The sequence below is a fragment of the Chelon labrosus genome, assembly GCF_963514085.1.
Source record: "Chelon labrosus genome assembly, chromosome: 22".
Taxonomy (NCBI): Eukaryota; Metazoa; Chordata; class Actinopteri; order Mugiliformes; family Mugilidae; genus Chelon; species Chelon labrosus.
Window position 1 is genome coordinate 21,736,234 of NC_140355.1, and position 15,980 is coordinate 21,752,213.

Below are 15,980 nucleotides of genomic sequence, written 5' to 3' on the forward strand. Positions count from 1 at the left end.
ACTAATTACAGGCTCAAAGTGGGGCTAGCTGGACTTTTTTTGACTAAAATGTAAAATGTAAGTTTATTTGTTTTCACTTGTGATTGAATTTTATCGACCTAAAATAAACAGGGGTATTTATTTTGAAATTTAAATAAATGTGGGGTATTTATTTTTAAAGTATATTAAATGGGTTTATTTATTTGATATGGCCAGAAGCAGCTAACGCCGGGTGAAGCCTGCTGCTGCTGCTGCTGTAATGATATCTGTCAGGTAACTCAACTCCTCTCTGATGTCACGAGCAGTAACTGAATCCAGGCTGAAGGCTGCAGCCGTGGAGCCGACCGGATCCCCGCCTCTCACCGGACTAGAATTCCGCTACAGGGAGACGATCGGCGGTGGGAACATGGCGCACTCACTCCGGATTAACTTTCACCAGGAAGAACTCTGGATGCTCGCTACATGGCACTGAACCTCCGTCCAGCTCCGGGTTATTGATCACTAATAAACTACAGCACGGTTTGTTTGGGATCCGTGTTTTCCTGCCTCCCTGCTGCTGCTGCTGCCCCGGGATGAAAGTTTAGAGCTGCGGTCGGAGGATTTAGCAGAGATGGAAAAGCAAAGAACGAGGAAAGAGAAGGTAAGAAAGAAAAAAAAACAGTTTTATATAAAGCTCGATGAGATCTGCGAGAGGCTGAGGAAGGAAATAGAGAGAGGGGGAGAGAGAGGACGCTGGTCTGTGACAGTTTCCATCCCACCATGAGCTGCCTTCCTGCTGGATTTATTTTGAAACTTCTGGTTGGAGTTCACTGAGCTCCATCTGATTTCTGTCAGGCTGCAGAGGAGACTGCATGCACTGCAGCTCCTCCACCGTTATCAGCTCTGAGATCAGGCTCAGCCCTTTGTTTTATGCCCATAGGTGGAGGATTAGAGTTGTAGTCTTCATGGAAGCACAAGATAAAGGACAGGTAGCATTTAATGGCTTTAATTAGAGCCAGAAGCACCAAAAACGACTCAAATCTGTCTTAAATACAGAAAAGAACTAAGATATTAAAGGAGATATGGTGAGATATGTATTTAAAAGTGAATAAACATACTATTGAAAGGTACTAAATTGAATTTATGAGTCTGAAATCAGTCTCCACCCTTTGTTTATACTCATAAGAAGAGGGTTTGGACTTGTAGCCTTCATGGAAGCACTAGTAAAGGTAAACTAGCCAGGGAGCAGATAATACTGTTTTAATTAGAGCCAGAAAACCTCAAACTAAACTCTAATCTTTATTAAATATGGAAAAGGAGACATAAAAAGCACATTATGATAGCAGAAGAAGACAAACGCTGATAATATACGTACGAGAAAGGACCAAATTCAACTCGGTTCAGCTCTAAATCCAGCCTGAACCTTCATTTACACTAATAAGAGGAAGATTTTAACTTGTACAAGCTGTAATGTTTGACTCAACCCCCAGTAAAGCACATGTTAAATGGCAGGTAGCAGCATTTAATCTCGTTCAGTGGTTTTAATTAGAGCCAGAGAGCGTCAGAAACCACAAAAACCCTTATTAGAGTCAGAAAAACAGACATAAAAACACATCAAGACAAGATATTAAATGAATAAACGCTGTGCAAGATACAACCAGAAGGAACCTAACTGACTTTAGTCGTTTTTAAATCAGTCTAAACCCTTTGTTTATACTTATAAGAGGAGGATTTGAACTGGTAACCTTCACGGCAGCGCTAGTAAAAGGCCAGGTAGCTGTTAATGGTTTTAATTAGCCTCAGAAACTACTCAAATCCTTATTAAATACATGAAGAGACATTAAAAACACATTACGATAGCAGAAGAAGATGATGAAACACTGAAAAATAAGGACCAAATTCAACTCTAAGTCAGTCTGAACCTTCATTTGTTGTTATAAAAGGAAGATTTTAACGTGTACAAGCTATAATGTTTGACTTAACCGTCAGGAAAGCACAAGGTAATGGTTTTAATTAGAAGCAAAGTGCCTCAGAAACAACAAAACCACCTTCATTAAAGACGAAAGAGAGACATTTAAAGGCTTCATGGTGGAATATTAAAGGACATATAACAAGACAAACACTGAATTAAAAGTATAATATATATGGTAGTGCAAGATATGACCGAATGTGACCAAATTGAACTTTTTTTCAAGTTTGAGACTTGATGAAAGTTTTCTGGGAGTTTGCTCCTGACGAACAAAAAGCCTCGGAAGCAGAAAAAGCAAAGCGACGGCACAATAAACACTAAAGAAACCGACGACAAAGGAAGGAAACCTGCGGAAAGCTTTACAATCGCTCACCCTCCGAACCTAAACACGAAGATCGCTCCAGTCCGTTTCAAATGCGTTTTATTTTTATCCATCTTTTCTTCCTCCCTATTTTAACTTTCTGTGGACAGTTTTCTTGTAAATTAGTGGCACGCTACGAACACAGTGCGTCTGGTGACTGGGCATAATTACATGATTACACGGAGCAGTTAAATTCAGCAGGCGGCTCATATTCTGTGTATTTCATTGTTTAGTAGCTAACTAGAAAAAAAAGTAGATATGAGTCTTATCATCTTTTAGAAAACAATGTCTGGACGCTGGAGCTGCTCCTCAGATGTGAAAAATGTGAACTTTTCTATGTTATTTATGAAAGAAAACTGAAAATATCATGGTTTTGGATTGTTGCTTCGTCAAAATTAGAAGTGAATATAGACGCCTGAGTCTCATTACTCTGATTGGACACTTCTGAACAGACTGACTCTAATTTGACCTTGAAATTAACTTGTAATCCTGGAGCCAACTCACTGATATGTAATATTGGCTCATTTTTCCTGAGTAAACAAATAGAAAAGTTAAATATTTCAGTTTAATGTGTTTGTTTGGGTTCTATTTGTCGACTCTCAGGACCTTCAGGAGTGCAAATACTTTTAATCGACGCGTTTTATACTATACAGATATAAGTATGTGCATTATTGACAGTCTGAGTAGATTATATGGAATGGACAGTAGAAAATAGAGCCGTGCAAACATTTTACATGTAGTGTTTGTGTCATTTATTTGAGTGAATTAATTATAAAATTAGATAAAGTAAGCGGTCGTTTAATATTGCAGCTAACATCGAGTCTTTATCGATTGCAGCTCCAGCTCGTTGCCTCGTATAAATTATATTAGCAGATCAGAGGGACACCGTTTCCTCTCTTTCAGGTATTCAGACCCTCGGTTTCTTTCTTTATCTCCAGGAATGTTCCCGGGCCTGGAACCAGGGCTGGGAGTAGTAAGACAGGACAGAGGGGGAAGTGTGTGTTTGTGCGTACGGGACAGGATATTCGTGTCGTGGTAGTTCCGGCCTTTTATTTTTTGCGGCGTTGGTCCCAGTTGCCTGACTCGTGAGCTCATGTTCAAACACCCAAACACCCTCTATGGCGTGTTAACGAGCACTGAGCTTCATTTGAAAGGTCTGACATCAGTTCATAAAATCTCCTGATCGATTATTTGAAACATTTTGCCGTTTCCTGCATCGTCTCATTGGAAACGTTAGAAACTTGTGGGAAAATATTAAAGGAGGCACCATGAACCTCTGGAACCAGTGATGACATTAGGTTTGAGAAAATCTTTGTCAGTAAAATAGTCACGAAACCAAACCACTGAGCCACCTGTGCAAGTTTTTTATCTTTTTTTTAGTATAATCAACTTCCTGGAGGACAAATCAGAACAAGATGAATTTATAGAAATGTAAAGAACTTTAGGTTGTAAAATATCCCAGAGGCCACGATACCAGATCTTTAAAGTAAAATCCCCCTGACTGGTTTATTAGCGTCTAACATATAATAAATAACTCAAACTCCAGTTTCTCCCTCAAGACTTTAATTCTTTCTTACGCAGTCAAACACAAAGCCTGATTTTTCTTCTTGTTCTCTGTTCTGCAGTAAGAGTCTTACAGATTTTACGCCTCAGTACAAACGTTGCCCCGGTAACACGTTCGACAAGCCCTGCTTCATATCACATCCGTCAGATCTGAACCAGGGCTTCAGAACAACCTGGACACGATGACGTAGCAGAGCGAACAGCTGATTAATGGGCGCTCTGAGAAGAGTTGTGAATACGAAGCATCGAGCTAGGTTTATACTGCACATGTGCACAGGTGTGTCGGCATGTTGCAGAATTCACTCTGCTAAAATGCAAGTTGGCGGCTAATCAGCTGTGTTGAGTGTTTATTTCAGGCTAGCGTAGCTCTGACTCAGTCACGTAAATCTAGCTTAACGATGAATTCCTGCTACGAACGACACAAGTAACAAAAAAGTGCCCAACGTTGGCGGCAAGCTACGCTGTCGGCTAGTTGTCACTTTAGCATTGCTCAAGGGCTAGTTGACACCTGTTTAAAAGTTACCTGGTAAAACAAACGCACATGATTTGTTCAATTTTCAACGTAGCAGTTTTTTTTAAACTTCCGGCATTAGCATGGGCTAGCTAATGGCTTACCCACAGTGCTAATCTAGCAAATAAAATATTAAGTTACTACTTGTTTACCTGGATCATCCACTAGTGAGGATGCTAACGACATACCAGACCTGTTAGCTTTAGCTTCAGTGCATCAATCAGCTCTAAGTTAGCTAGGAAACAAATACTGTAGCCAAAGAATGAATAGCTGAAACTCTTCCTGAACCAGGAAGTAGTCTCCATGGTCTCTCTGGTCCAGGAAGTAGTCTCCATGGTAACCACTGGTCCAGGTCTCTCTGGTCCAGGAAGTAGTCTCCATAGTGACCACTGGTCCAGGTCTCTTTGGTCCAGGAAGTAGTCTCCACGGTGACCACTGGTCCGGGTCTCTCTGGTCCAGGAAGTAATCTCCACGGTGACGACTGGTCCAGGTCTCTTTGGTCCAGGAAGTAGTCTCCATAGTGACCACTGGTCCAGGTCTCTCTGGTCCAGGAAGTAGTCTCCATGGTAACCACTGGTCCAGGTCTCTCTGGTCCAGGAAGTAGTCTCCATGGTGACCACTGGTCCAGGTCTCTCTGGTCCAGGAAGTAGTCTCCATGGTAACCACTGGTCCAGGTCTCTCTGGTCCAGGAAGTAGTCTCCACGGTGACCACTGGTCCAGGTCTCTCTGGTCCAGGAAGTAGTCTCCACGGTGACCACTGGTCCAGGTCTCGCTGGTCCAGGAAGTTGTCTCCACGGTGACCACTGGTCCAGGTCTCACTGGTCCAGGAAGTAGTCTCCACGGTGACCACTGGTCCAGGTCTCTCTGGTCCAGGAAGTAGTCTCCACGGTGACCACTGGTCCAGGTCTCACTGGTCCAGGAAGTAGTCTCCACGGTGACCACTGGTCCAGGTCTCTCTTGTCCATGGATCATTGTGTCCAGCTCTAAATAAATCTGGTTCTTCTCCAGATTCACAAGACAAACGCTCAGAGAGAAATTCAGACGACCAGATCTCACCTTGTGTCAGAGTCTAAAATTACTTGGTACTCTCCAGAAAAAGTACTTGAATGTACTTTTTTTGATGTTTGCTTTTTAAATTGGAATCAAATCAGCCGGGAGGATAGGAAACCAAACTTTAAATACCAACAAGTACATGGACCCTGTCAGAACAAGGCAGATTTATTTGTGTAATGTCTTTCAGAAACAACAGTAAGAGCTTGGTTAGGTTATATAGACCTGGTGTTGTCAAGTCTTTTTGCTCTCTCTCTCTCTCTCTCTCGTTCCCTTTCTTTCAGTTTATTTGAAGTGAATCATCAGTTCACTTCCCCCCTAAAATGCCTTTCTTTGCTTCTCAATCAAAACCCGTTGGGTGATGCATGTGCAAGTTTTAGGAATCCCTCCAGTCTGCATATTTTAAGCGTGTACCCAAACAATTCAGTGGATGAGTGTGTGTGTGTGTGTGTGTGTGTGTGTGTGTGTGAGGGGAGAATAGCGAGAGATAATGAAGGCCTTGGTGTAAGCTCTGGTGAAAGGACAGATTTGGAAACACCAGATCGGTGAGGGAGGCAGCCGCTGAGCGTTAAAGCTGCAGAGAGACGCAATTTACGCAAAGTTACAGCAGCAGTGACAGAAACGAATGAGAAGAACAGAACCCTCTGAGTCTGACTTCCCCCCTTTTCTCTCTCTCTCTCTCTCTCTCTCTCTTTCTCTCCGTCTCTCGGAGGAATTCAAGCCGCTACCGCCGAGCAGAAAATAAAAGTGCACGCAGCAGTTTGGTGTCCCATTTGCCAACAACTTGCAGCATCGTATCATGGAAATGAGGCTGCCGCGCTCTGGTGTCGTCTGGGGAAGAATCCTGACTGACGGACTTATGTAACAGCAGCCAGAGTTATTCTTATTTCTCAAAGAATTTCACCAACGCTGAGAACACAAAGCCTTTTGTCGTTTGATTAATCTGGAACTTTTCGACTCCCAGTACAGTCAGTGAAACTTTGCAGATATTAATTTATTCATTCGTGACAATACAACACGATGCGATGGGACTGTATTGATTTACAAACTAACCTGTAGCTTTAAACCAGCTCCATCTTTAATGATGAGGTGAACACATTAATGCATCAAGAAAGAAAAACATCACATCTTCTGAGCTTTTTTCCTGCTCATCAGCATCTTCTTCAGTTTGCATCTGTTCAAACTCTCATTAATAACACAGCCTTCATAGTTATTGAGTGAAAAAAGAGGCAAATAAAACAAAACTCAGCCCCAAATCAAAGAGATGCTGCTTCAAACTGGATTAGTTTTGTCACAGGACCTTTGTGTTAGGAGAAGTATTGTAGGGAATTTGCGGAGTCATTTTTATTTTTTGTTTACAAATTACGGACATGGCCGATTCGCAAAAGATTAAGACGACCTCTGCAAATATTACAAATGACTAGAGGTCCAAAGGTAAAACAGTAGACGCTTGAGGCCTTTTGTTTTCCGATCTGTTGTAACAGCAGCCATCTAGTGGTTACTGGTGGTATTAAACATCAACCAAGGTTTTGTTTACCCTCCGATCTGACACCGATCTCTAAATATTGAGTCCTGATCTGATCCTAAATGTCCTAAAGTTGGTCTCCTGTGTCTTCCTAAAGTCTGTCCTTGTCTTCCTTGTCTTCTCCTAGAGTTGGTCTCCTGTGTCTTCCTAAAGTCTGTCCTTGTCTTCCTTGTCTTCTCCTAGAGTTGGTCTCCTGTAGCTTCCTAAAGTCTTTCCTTGTCTTCCTTGTCTTCTCCTAGAGTTGGTCTCCTGTAGCTTCCTAAAGTCTGTCCTTGTCTTCCTTGTCTTCTTCTAGAGGTGGTCTCCTGTAGCTTCCTAAAGTCTGTCCTTGTCTTCCTTGTCTTCTCCTAGAGTTGGTCTCCTGTAGCTTCCTAAAGTCTGTCCTTGTCTTCCTTGTCTTCTCCTAGAGTTGGTCTCCTGTAGCTTCCTAAAGTCTGTCCTTGTCTTCCTTGTCTTCTCCTAGAGTTGGTCTCCTGTAGCTTCCTAAAGTCTGTCCTTGTCTTCCTTGTCTTCTCCTAGAGTTGGTCTCCTGTAGCTTCCTAAAGTCTGTCCTTGTCTTCCTTGTCTTCTCCTAGAGTTGGTCTCCTGTAGCTTCCTAAAGTCTGTCCTTGTCTTCCTTGTCTTCTAATGGAGTTGGTCTCCTGTAGCTTCCTAAAGTCTGTCCTTGTCTTCCTTGTCTTCTCCTGGAGTTGGTCTCCTGTAGCGTCCTAAAGTCTGTCCTTGTCTTCCTTGTCTTCTCCTGGAGTTGGTCTCCTGTAGCTTCCTAAAGTCTGTCCTTGTCTTCCTTGTCTTCTCCTAGAGTTGGTCTCCTGTAGCTTCCTAAAGTCTGTCCTTGTCTTCCTTGTCTTCTCCTAGAGTTGGTCTCCTGTAGCTTCCTAAAGTCTGTCCTTGTCTTCCTTGTCTTCTCCTAGAGTTGGTCTCCTGTAGCTTCCTAAAGTCTGTCCTTGTCTTCCTTGTCTTCTCCTAGAGTTGGTCTCCTGTAGCGTCCTAAAGTCTGTCCTTGTCTTCTCCTAGAGTTGGTCTCCTGTAGCTTCCTAAAGTCTGTCCTTGTCTTCCTTGTCTTCTCCTAGTGTTGGTCTCCTGTAGCTTCCTAAAGTCTGTCCTTGTCTTCCTTGTCTTCTCCTAGAGTTGGTCTCCTGTAGCTTCCTAAAGTCTGTCCTTGTCTTCCTTTTCTTCTCCTAGAGTTGGTCTCCTGTAGCTTCCTAAAGTCTGTCCTTGTCTTCCTTGTCTTCTCCTAGAGTTGGTCTCCTGTAGCTTCCTAAAGTCTGTCCTTGTCTTCCTTTTCTTCTCCTAGAGTTGGTCTCCTGTAGCTTCCTAAAGTCTGTCCTTGTCTTCCTTGTCTTCTCCTAGAGTGGACTGGATTCAGTCCAATAAGTCTTTCAGTCAAAGTTAATGTAGTGTGGAGAGGGTAGCTGGTACCTTGTGTTCTCTACTCCAGAAATGTTCTGGTCATCCAACGCTGCCATAAACTCCCTAACCCTCTCTGGAAGATGTTTCTCCTTGACGCTGTCTCCAGGAAACTTTTCTCTTCTTTTAAACGTTCAGTGTTTGTTGTTGTTGTTTGGGTGCAGCCTTTGACTGAGTGGACTCCATGGATTCTGTTTAGATGATTCTATTGTTAGCAGTATTGAATGATGATCAAACACAAGTTTCTGTCTGACCGAGTTCATTTTCCAGAGTAAAGTTCTTTCACACGGTAGACATGTTTAGTCGTGTTTACATTTTGGTTCTTCTTCTTCTTCTGGTAGCTTTGATGCTAGCCAAATGCCTTAAAACAGAAGAAGAAGAAGTTTTGTTGCTGCAAGGTCGTGGTCTTGGTTGATGCCAGACCTAAAATAAATAACTACAAAAGATCAGACTTGTCTGAAGCTCGGTGCTGATCCCATCGTTTTAAAAACTTGATGTTTAAACATCCAAATGTTTGACTGTAAGAGCCATCTGTTCATTTACAAAACAAAACAACCTGGACCTTAAAATGTAGCTTTGCTATGATATTGGTTAACCCATGTTCTCTCCCTGTCCTCCCTCCACCCTCAGTTCACTCTGTTTGGTTCCCGCTCCACCAGCAGAACCACCAACCCTCCGTCCTCCTCCTCCTCCTCTTCCTCTCCCGTGATCCCCTCAGCCCTGAGCGTGAAAAGACCAGACCGACTGTCCGGCCCCGGCCCCACGGGCGTCCTGAGCAAAGCTGAATTCCTGGAGCGTGTGCGCCGCAGTAACCAGGCCTGCCAACAGGGGGAGTTCGCCCTGGCCGTTCGCCTGTACAGCGAGGCCTTGACCGCCGACCCGCAGAACTGCATCCTGTACAGTAACCGCTCAGCCGCCTATCTCAGACTGGGCCAGTACGGCACGGCTCTGGACGATGCAATCAAAGCACGACTCATCAACCCCAAATGGCCCAAGGTAAGAGCTGTGACCCTCGGTGACCCGTCGTCTGCAGCAGATTTAAAGAAGCAGCTCTAAGTGGATATGTTTGGTTGTTGTATGTGCTCTTTATTTGGCTCCCTCTTTGTAAACTCAGCCTTATTGTCTTCCTGTTTGTCAGGAGTTCATGTACTGGAACCTTTTTGGAAGAGTTGGCCGAGTTATTGCCTGCTCAGAAAATACCAAAATCCTCATTTCCTCTTTGTCCTTCCCACTTTCTGTCAGACGACCGGTTTAGCAGTAGTTTTTTTATTGTCGGTGCACGGCGGCTGAACGCAAGCCTGCTATTTAAATGCTGCAGGCCGCATGTTGTGCTTTTATAGCCTGTGCTATATCATCTTTCTGTGTTTGACAAAGTTTTCGAAAGGAACTGCACATAAATATAACGCCACGTTTGGACACAAACGGTGAGATGATGGAGAGCGCTGCAAGGAGACAGAATATATATATGTTGTTGATGGTGTCTTTATATGAATCAAAGTCAATGGAGAACGGCAAATAACTATAAGTCCATGTACTACTATTTGAAGGATGTGATATGAAGCTGGGAAGAGCTACTATTAGCTGGGAGGCTAGGAAGCCAGAAAGAGCTGCTATTAGCTAGGAGGCTAGGAAGAGCTACTAATAGCTTGTAGGCTAGGAAGCTAGGAAGACCTGCTATTGGCTAGGAGGCTAGGGACAGCTACTCATACTGGTAGGCTAGGGGGCTAGGTAGAATTACTATTAGCTTGGAGGTTAGGAAAAGCTACGAATAGCTGGTAGGCTAGGAAGCTAGGAAGAGCTACTATTAGCTAGGAGGCTAGGAAGAGCAACTAATAGCTGGGAGGCTAGGAAGAACTATTCTTAGCCACGAATCTGGGAAGCAAGGGAGAGCTACTATTAGCTGGGAGGCTAGGGGGCTAGGAAGCGCTGCTATTAGCTAGGAGGTTTGAAAGAGCTATTATTAGCTCGTTGGCTAGGAAGAACTATTCTTAGCTAGGAAGCAAGGGAGAGCTACTGTTAGCTGGTAGGCTAGGGGGCTAGGAACAGCCGCTATTGGCTAGGAGGCTAGGGACAGCTACTCATACTGGTAGGCTAGGGGGCTAGGTAGAAGTACTATTAGCTAGGAAGAGCTACTATTAGCTAGGAGGCTAGGAAGAGCAACTAATAGCTGGGAGGCTAGGAAGAACTATTCTTAGCCACGAGGCTGGGAAGCAAGGGAGAGCTACTATTAGCTGGGAGGCTAGGGGGCTAGGAAGAGCTGCTATTAGCTAGGAGGTTTGAAAGAGCTATTATTAGCTCGTTGGCTAGGAAGAACTATTCTTAGCTAGGAAGCAAGGGAGAGCTACTGTTAGCTGGTAGGCTAGGGGGCTAGGAAGAGCCGCTATTAGCTAGGAGGCTAGGGAGAGCTACTATGAGCTGATTGGCTAGGGGGCTAGGTAGAATTACTATTAGCTAGGAAGAGCTATGAATAGCTGGTAGGTTAGGAAGCTAGGACGAGCTAGGAGGCTAGCTAGGAGGCTAGGAAGCCATGAGAACTAAAACGAAAACCTTCCTTTTGTTCAGTACATCTTCACTCTTGAACGTCAGTAGCTCTGTCAGTGATCTAGTTCACTGCATCAGCCAAAAACCAAAGTATAAATTACTATTTTAATTTGTGTCATGGTTTTAACGTCCAGTTAAATCAGGTCAACGGTGTGTGAGAGAGTGTGCCGTTAATAAGAATGTGTAGTTTAAACATTCCTGAGCTTATTTACCAGAGCGAACCTGAAAGGCTCGAGTAGATCTTAACTCTTGAAGAGGCTCTTTACATCAGCCAAGAGCTCAGAGAGTCATTCAGAGAGGGAAGGAGGCCGGAGTCTGGGTCTGTCTGGACAGCTGGGGCTGGTCCAGCTCCACTCCACTTCCTTTCTCTGCCAGAGAGAATGGACGGAAGTGGTGTTTGGGTGTGTGTGTGTGTGTATATATATATACACACACATCCATATATATATATATATATATATATATATATATATATATGGATGTGTGTGTGTGAAAGCTTTGCACGGCTGTTATTTTGTTTTTGAAAGCCCGGCTAGGCCTTGGCCAGAGTTCGGCTCTTAAAGACAATAACAGAAGCAGCATTCCTGTGCGTAGCGTCGTGAGCTCGCTGCAGCATTCACCTCAGGTCAGACGCAAGGTCAAGACTAATGAACTGCCAATAAGAAAGAGTCTCTCACTGAGGGTGGGAGGGGGTGGAGGGGGAGGTGGGGGCGTTTACTTCTGCTTCAGCTCCTTCTTTCTGCCCTTCAGCCCCGGCCCGGCTTCTTCTTTTCTGTTCGCCCTCCCACAGTTTGCCCCGCCGCTGCCCCCGTCAACTTTTCTGTTGGCGCTACGGGCCCAAACACACACTCCGTCATGGGAACGGAGGGGTGGAGCCGGTCAAAAGTCGTTTGTGTGCTTATTTGGATAACAACACTGTACAGAATAAGTCTGCTTCTTTGCATCTTGATGTTGTTTTCTTGTCTCGAGTTTCTTGCAAAGATTTGAGAAGGGCCTGTTGTTTCTTTGTGATTCAAATGAAGTTACATCCCAGAGGTAAAAAGTGCTGCTGCTGCCGTAGAGAACGGCTTCCCTCTTTAAAGAGCTTTTCTCTTTCAAAGGCGACTGTTTTGTGTATGAATGTTTGCCTTTGTGTGTTTTTTGTGAAGTTCTTGGGAAGCTTTATTTTCCTGCATTTATTTATTCATGTCACTGAGCTCATAACAGTCTGGGAAACTTAGCTTCTTCACTTTTATCTTTGTTTTTCGGTCGTCAATCTGATACCGATTTTTTAATATCGAGTATCGGCCATTACAATCTCAAAGTTCCTCTAATGTAGCTTCCTAAAGTCTATTCTTGTCTTCCTTGTCTTCTCCTAGAGTCGACTGAGTTCAGTCCAATAAATATTTCTGTCAAAGTTAATGTAGTGTGGAGAGGGAAGCTCGTACCTTGGCTCCAGAAAAAATGTGTTCTCTACCCCAGAAATGTTCTGGAAGTAACCGCTGAGTGCAAACTTCACTTCTGTGCAAAAGTGAAGCTCAAATATGGCAGGAATGGATGCTGCCATCTTGTTCCGTTGATTCCTTTCTAGCCTCCTCTCCTCTTAGTGGGTCTTTCTTTGTATTTTAAAATACTTTTGAATACTTTGTTGAGGCATACAGAACGTTTAAAGATGCAGTCTTCAATTAAGTCTTGATTAATCAGACTGTATATAAAGATGGACAACGCGGCACCACTTCGTCGCACTGTGCAAAAGTGAAGCTCAAATATGGCAGGAATGGATGCTGCCATCTTCCTCTTCTCCTCTTTGTCTCTTCCACCTGAGATGCTGCTAACCCTGTCTTTATTGTCAGTTAATTATCATATCTTGTCTCGTTTCAAACAAAAATTGTCGACCATCACATGGTTTCAGTCACAAATTTGCGATTTTTTGCTTCATTTTTTGCTACTGTTAGCAAGGAGGCTAGGAAGAGCTACTAATAGGAGGCTGGGAAGCTAAGAAGAGCTTCTATTACCTCGGAGGCTACGAAGCAAGGGAGAGCTACTATAAGCTGGTAGGCTAGGGAGCTAGCTAGAACTACTATTAGCTAGGAGGCTAGGAAGAACTACTAATAGCTGGTAGGCTGAGAAGCTAGGAAGAGCTGCTATTAGCTAGGAGGTTCGGAAGAGAACTACTAATAGCTCGTAGGCTAGGAAGAACTATTCTTAGCTAGCATGCTGGGAAGCAAGGGAGAGCTACAATCAGCTGGTTGACTGGGGGCTAGGTAGAATTACTGTTAGCTAGGAGGCTAGGAAGAGCTGCTATTAGCTAGGAGGCTAGGAAGAGCTGCTATTAACTAGGAGGCTAGGAAGAGCTACTATTAGCTGGGAGGCTAGGAAGCCATGAAGCGCTCACATGGTGAATGTCCAGAAAATGTCTTGTGCTACTGGTGTTTTTTAAATCTCAGATATTTGTGCTGTCTCAATTCTCCTCCTTCCTCCTATATAACACTTTTAAAGATACAGTCTGGATTTCTTCTGTATTTTCTGACATTTATAAATGCACAACCACTTCATCCCACTGTGCAAGAATGAAGCCCAAATATGGCGTAAATGGATGCTGCCATCTTATTCTGTTGATTCATTGCTTCATTTTGCTTTTTATTGTTGTATTTTGAAATATATTTGTTTAGTTTGTTAAAGTATATGAAATCTTTAAAGATGCAGACTTGATTAATTCATTTTTGACATTTATAAACCGTAAAAAAAATAATTAGACTGTATATAAAGATGGACAGGGCTGCATCACCTCAGCCCACTGTGCAAAAGTGAAGCCCAAATATGGCGGAAATGGATGCTGCCATCTTGTTCCTTTCTTGCCTCCTCTCCTCTTAGTGGATTTTTGCTTAATTTGTCTTTTAAATATATTTAAACTGATGGTTAAACTATGCAAAACTTTAACCTTTTCACATTTTTTTGACATTTGCAAACCACAAAATGAATGATTTAATTGAAAAAGTTGTCACTGAGCGTAATCAATTAAAAAACAAAAACAGTCTCTATGAGAACTGGATTCTCTAAAATACCTGGCTGGGACATTACTTCTGTTAAAATTGTCCTGAACGTATTTTGCAGTAAACTTTTTTGTTATTTGGTTGAACTAGACGTCTGGTCATGTGGGCGTAGCGTAGACCATCCTGAACTGTTCCTGAAAGCTCTGGGAGTTGTAGCAGGATCGGTGAATATCATCAACGAGCGCTCGTCGGGTTTCTGAAGCGGGAGCCGACCAGATGGCAGCCAGCTACGCCTGTTTACGCTGAAGGCCGTGGAGCAGGCCCCTGTCATTAAGAAACTACTCTGCAACCACACGCTGCAAAATATATTACCGACATACGTGCAGAGAAAGCACCCTGGACCAAAAAAAAAGAGAGAGCCGTTTAGGAAGCTTCCCCACATGACAGAGTTTATATTATAAAGAGAGCTAAACGGGGGAGTCAGTTTCCTCATGTTTGGGTTCCTCCCCGGGTTGGGTGCAAATTTAAAGCCGCCATGACTTGACCCGGCGGTGCATTGATGTTTTCTGCTGCGTTATCTGAAATTGTGTCATGGAGAGCTCAGTCTGGGTCAGTGGGGTAATCCAGGACTTACTGCAGAGCATGTGAGGGGCGAGTCAGCCTCCACCACGGCTCCACAACAATCACTTTCTCTATTGATTTAGCCATTTTTGGAGCTTTAACACAGAAATTCCTTTTGTAGAGAACTAGAGCTGATGTTACAAGTCCATAAATTCATGAATCAAGTTGATTTTCAGCTTTTCTTTTGTTTTATGACGGTAAACTAAATCTCACAAGGTTGGGACTAGCCTGCAAGCTTGGTCCAAATGTGCAACATGTAAAGCGTTTGTCATACTTTGTGTTTATTTTGCAAAGAAATCGACATTTCGACGTCACGTATTGAAACACACGTCTGATTTCATGCACTTTTGACATTTCAGACGCAGGACCTTGACCCAGAAAACACAGATACAGAGCAAATAATCAAGTTTCGTCAAATGTTCTTTAATTTCATAATAATTTCCCAGAAATCCTTTGGAAAGAAACATTTTGTCTGGTGCTAACACTACCAAAAGTAAAGACATGATTCTGACACCAATATTTAGCAGTGGGACCCAGCATCGTGTGACTACTAGTATAGTGATAACAAGTGAAAATAAATGTCATGGGATAAGGGTTTAGGTCTTGTTTTTTGTTCTTACTCTTAATGGACCATGTTCAGGAACTAAATCAATGTTTCAACATGCAAATATGTCGACCATCACATGGTTTCAGTCACAAATTTGCGACTTTTTGCTTAATTTTACAATTTCTCATTGTATTTTAAATATTTTTGGATTGTTGGTTGAACTATACAACACTTTTATAGATACAGTCTGGATTTCTTCTGTATTTTTGAAATGACTGAAACCATGTGATGTTCGACATGTTTGCATGTTGAAACATTGATTTAGTTCCTGAACGTGGTCCGTTAAGAGTAAGAACAAAAAACGAGACCTAAACCCTTATCCCGTGAATGCAAATATAGAGCAATAACACATTTTTTGGCTCCGCGTGACGAATCAAACATAGCCAGGAGAGGCAGGAAAAGCAACTGAATGTCAATTTAATGAAAAGTAAAGAACTAAAGATGCTGCAGACGCAAGCAGGTTAAATCCAAAAACACAAGTCCAACAAAAGGTGAAATCAAATCCAAAGAGAAAGCAAAAAAACAAGCAGGTTACTCAACAGACGACTTGACCGAGGACTAAGGGAACATCAGGACTATCTATAAACGCACAGGTGAGACTACTACAAGGAGAAACCAGTCATACAATCAATGGAGGGCAAACACAGACAGGAAGTGAAGCGAGACACGAAATACCAAGGAAAAAACTTTCAAAACAGACACAGGAAACGCAAGGAAAACCAGACGGGATTACAGAAAATGATCAGCTCAATACCACGACCTTCTAAGGAAGAAACCTTTATTTACAGTTGTTTAATCTCCCAGACATTCCTTTAGATAGAAGCGTTCTGTTTGGTATTAATTCTACCATAAAGTAAAGACACAATTCTGACATATATTTTATGTTAGAATTGCG

At 42.9% G+C, this 15,980-nt stretch overlaps 1 protein-coding gene across 1 annotated transcript in view; it reads left to right on the top strand.

The window, feature by feature from the left end:
- The first annotated feature begins 336 nt into the window (after window positions 1–336).
- Window positions 337–15,980, top strand: part of ttc28 (tetratricopeptide repeat domain 28) — a 111,684-nt gene continuing 96,040 nt past the window's right edge. Inside the window, exons 1-2 of the mRNA XM_084572223.1 lie at window positions 337–619; window positions 8,975–9,340. Of these exons, the coding sequence (XP_084428349.1) occupies window positions 590–619; window positions 8,975–9,340 (396 nt within the window). The 5' untranslated portion in view covers window positions 337–589. The remainder of the gene's footprint in view (window positions 620–8,974; window positions 9,341–15,980) is intronic.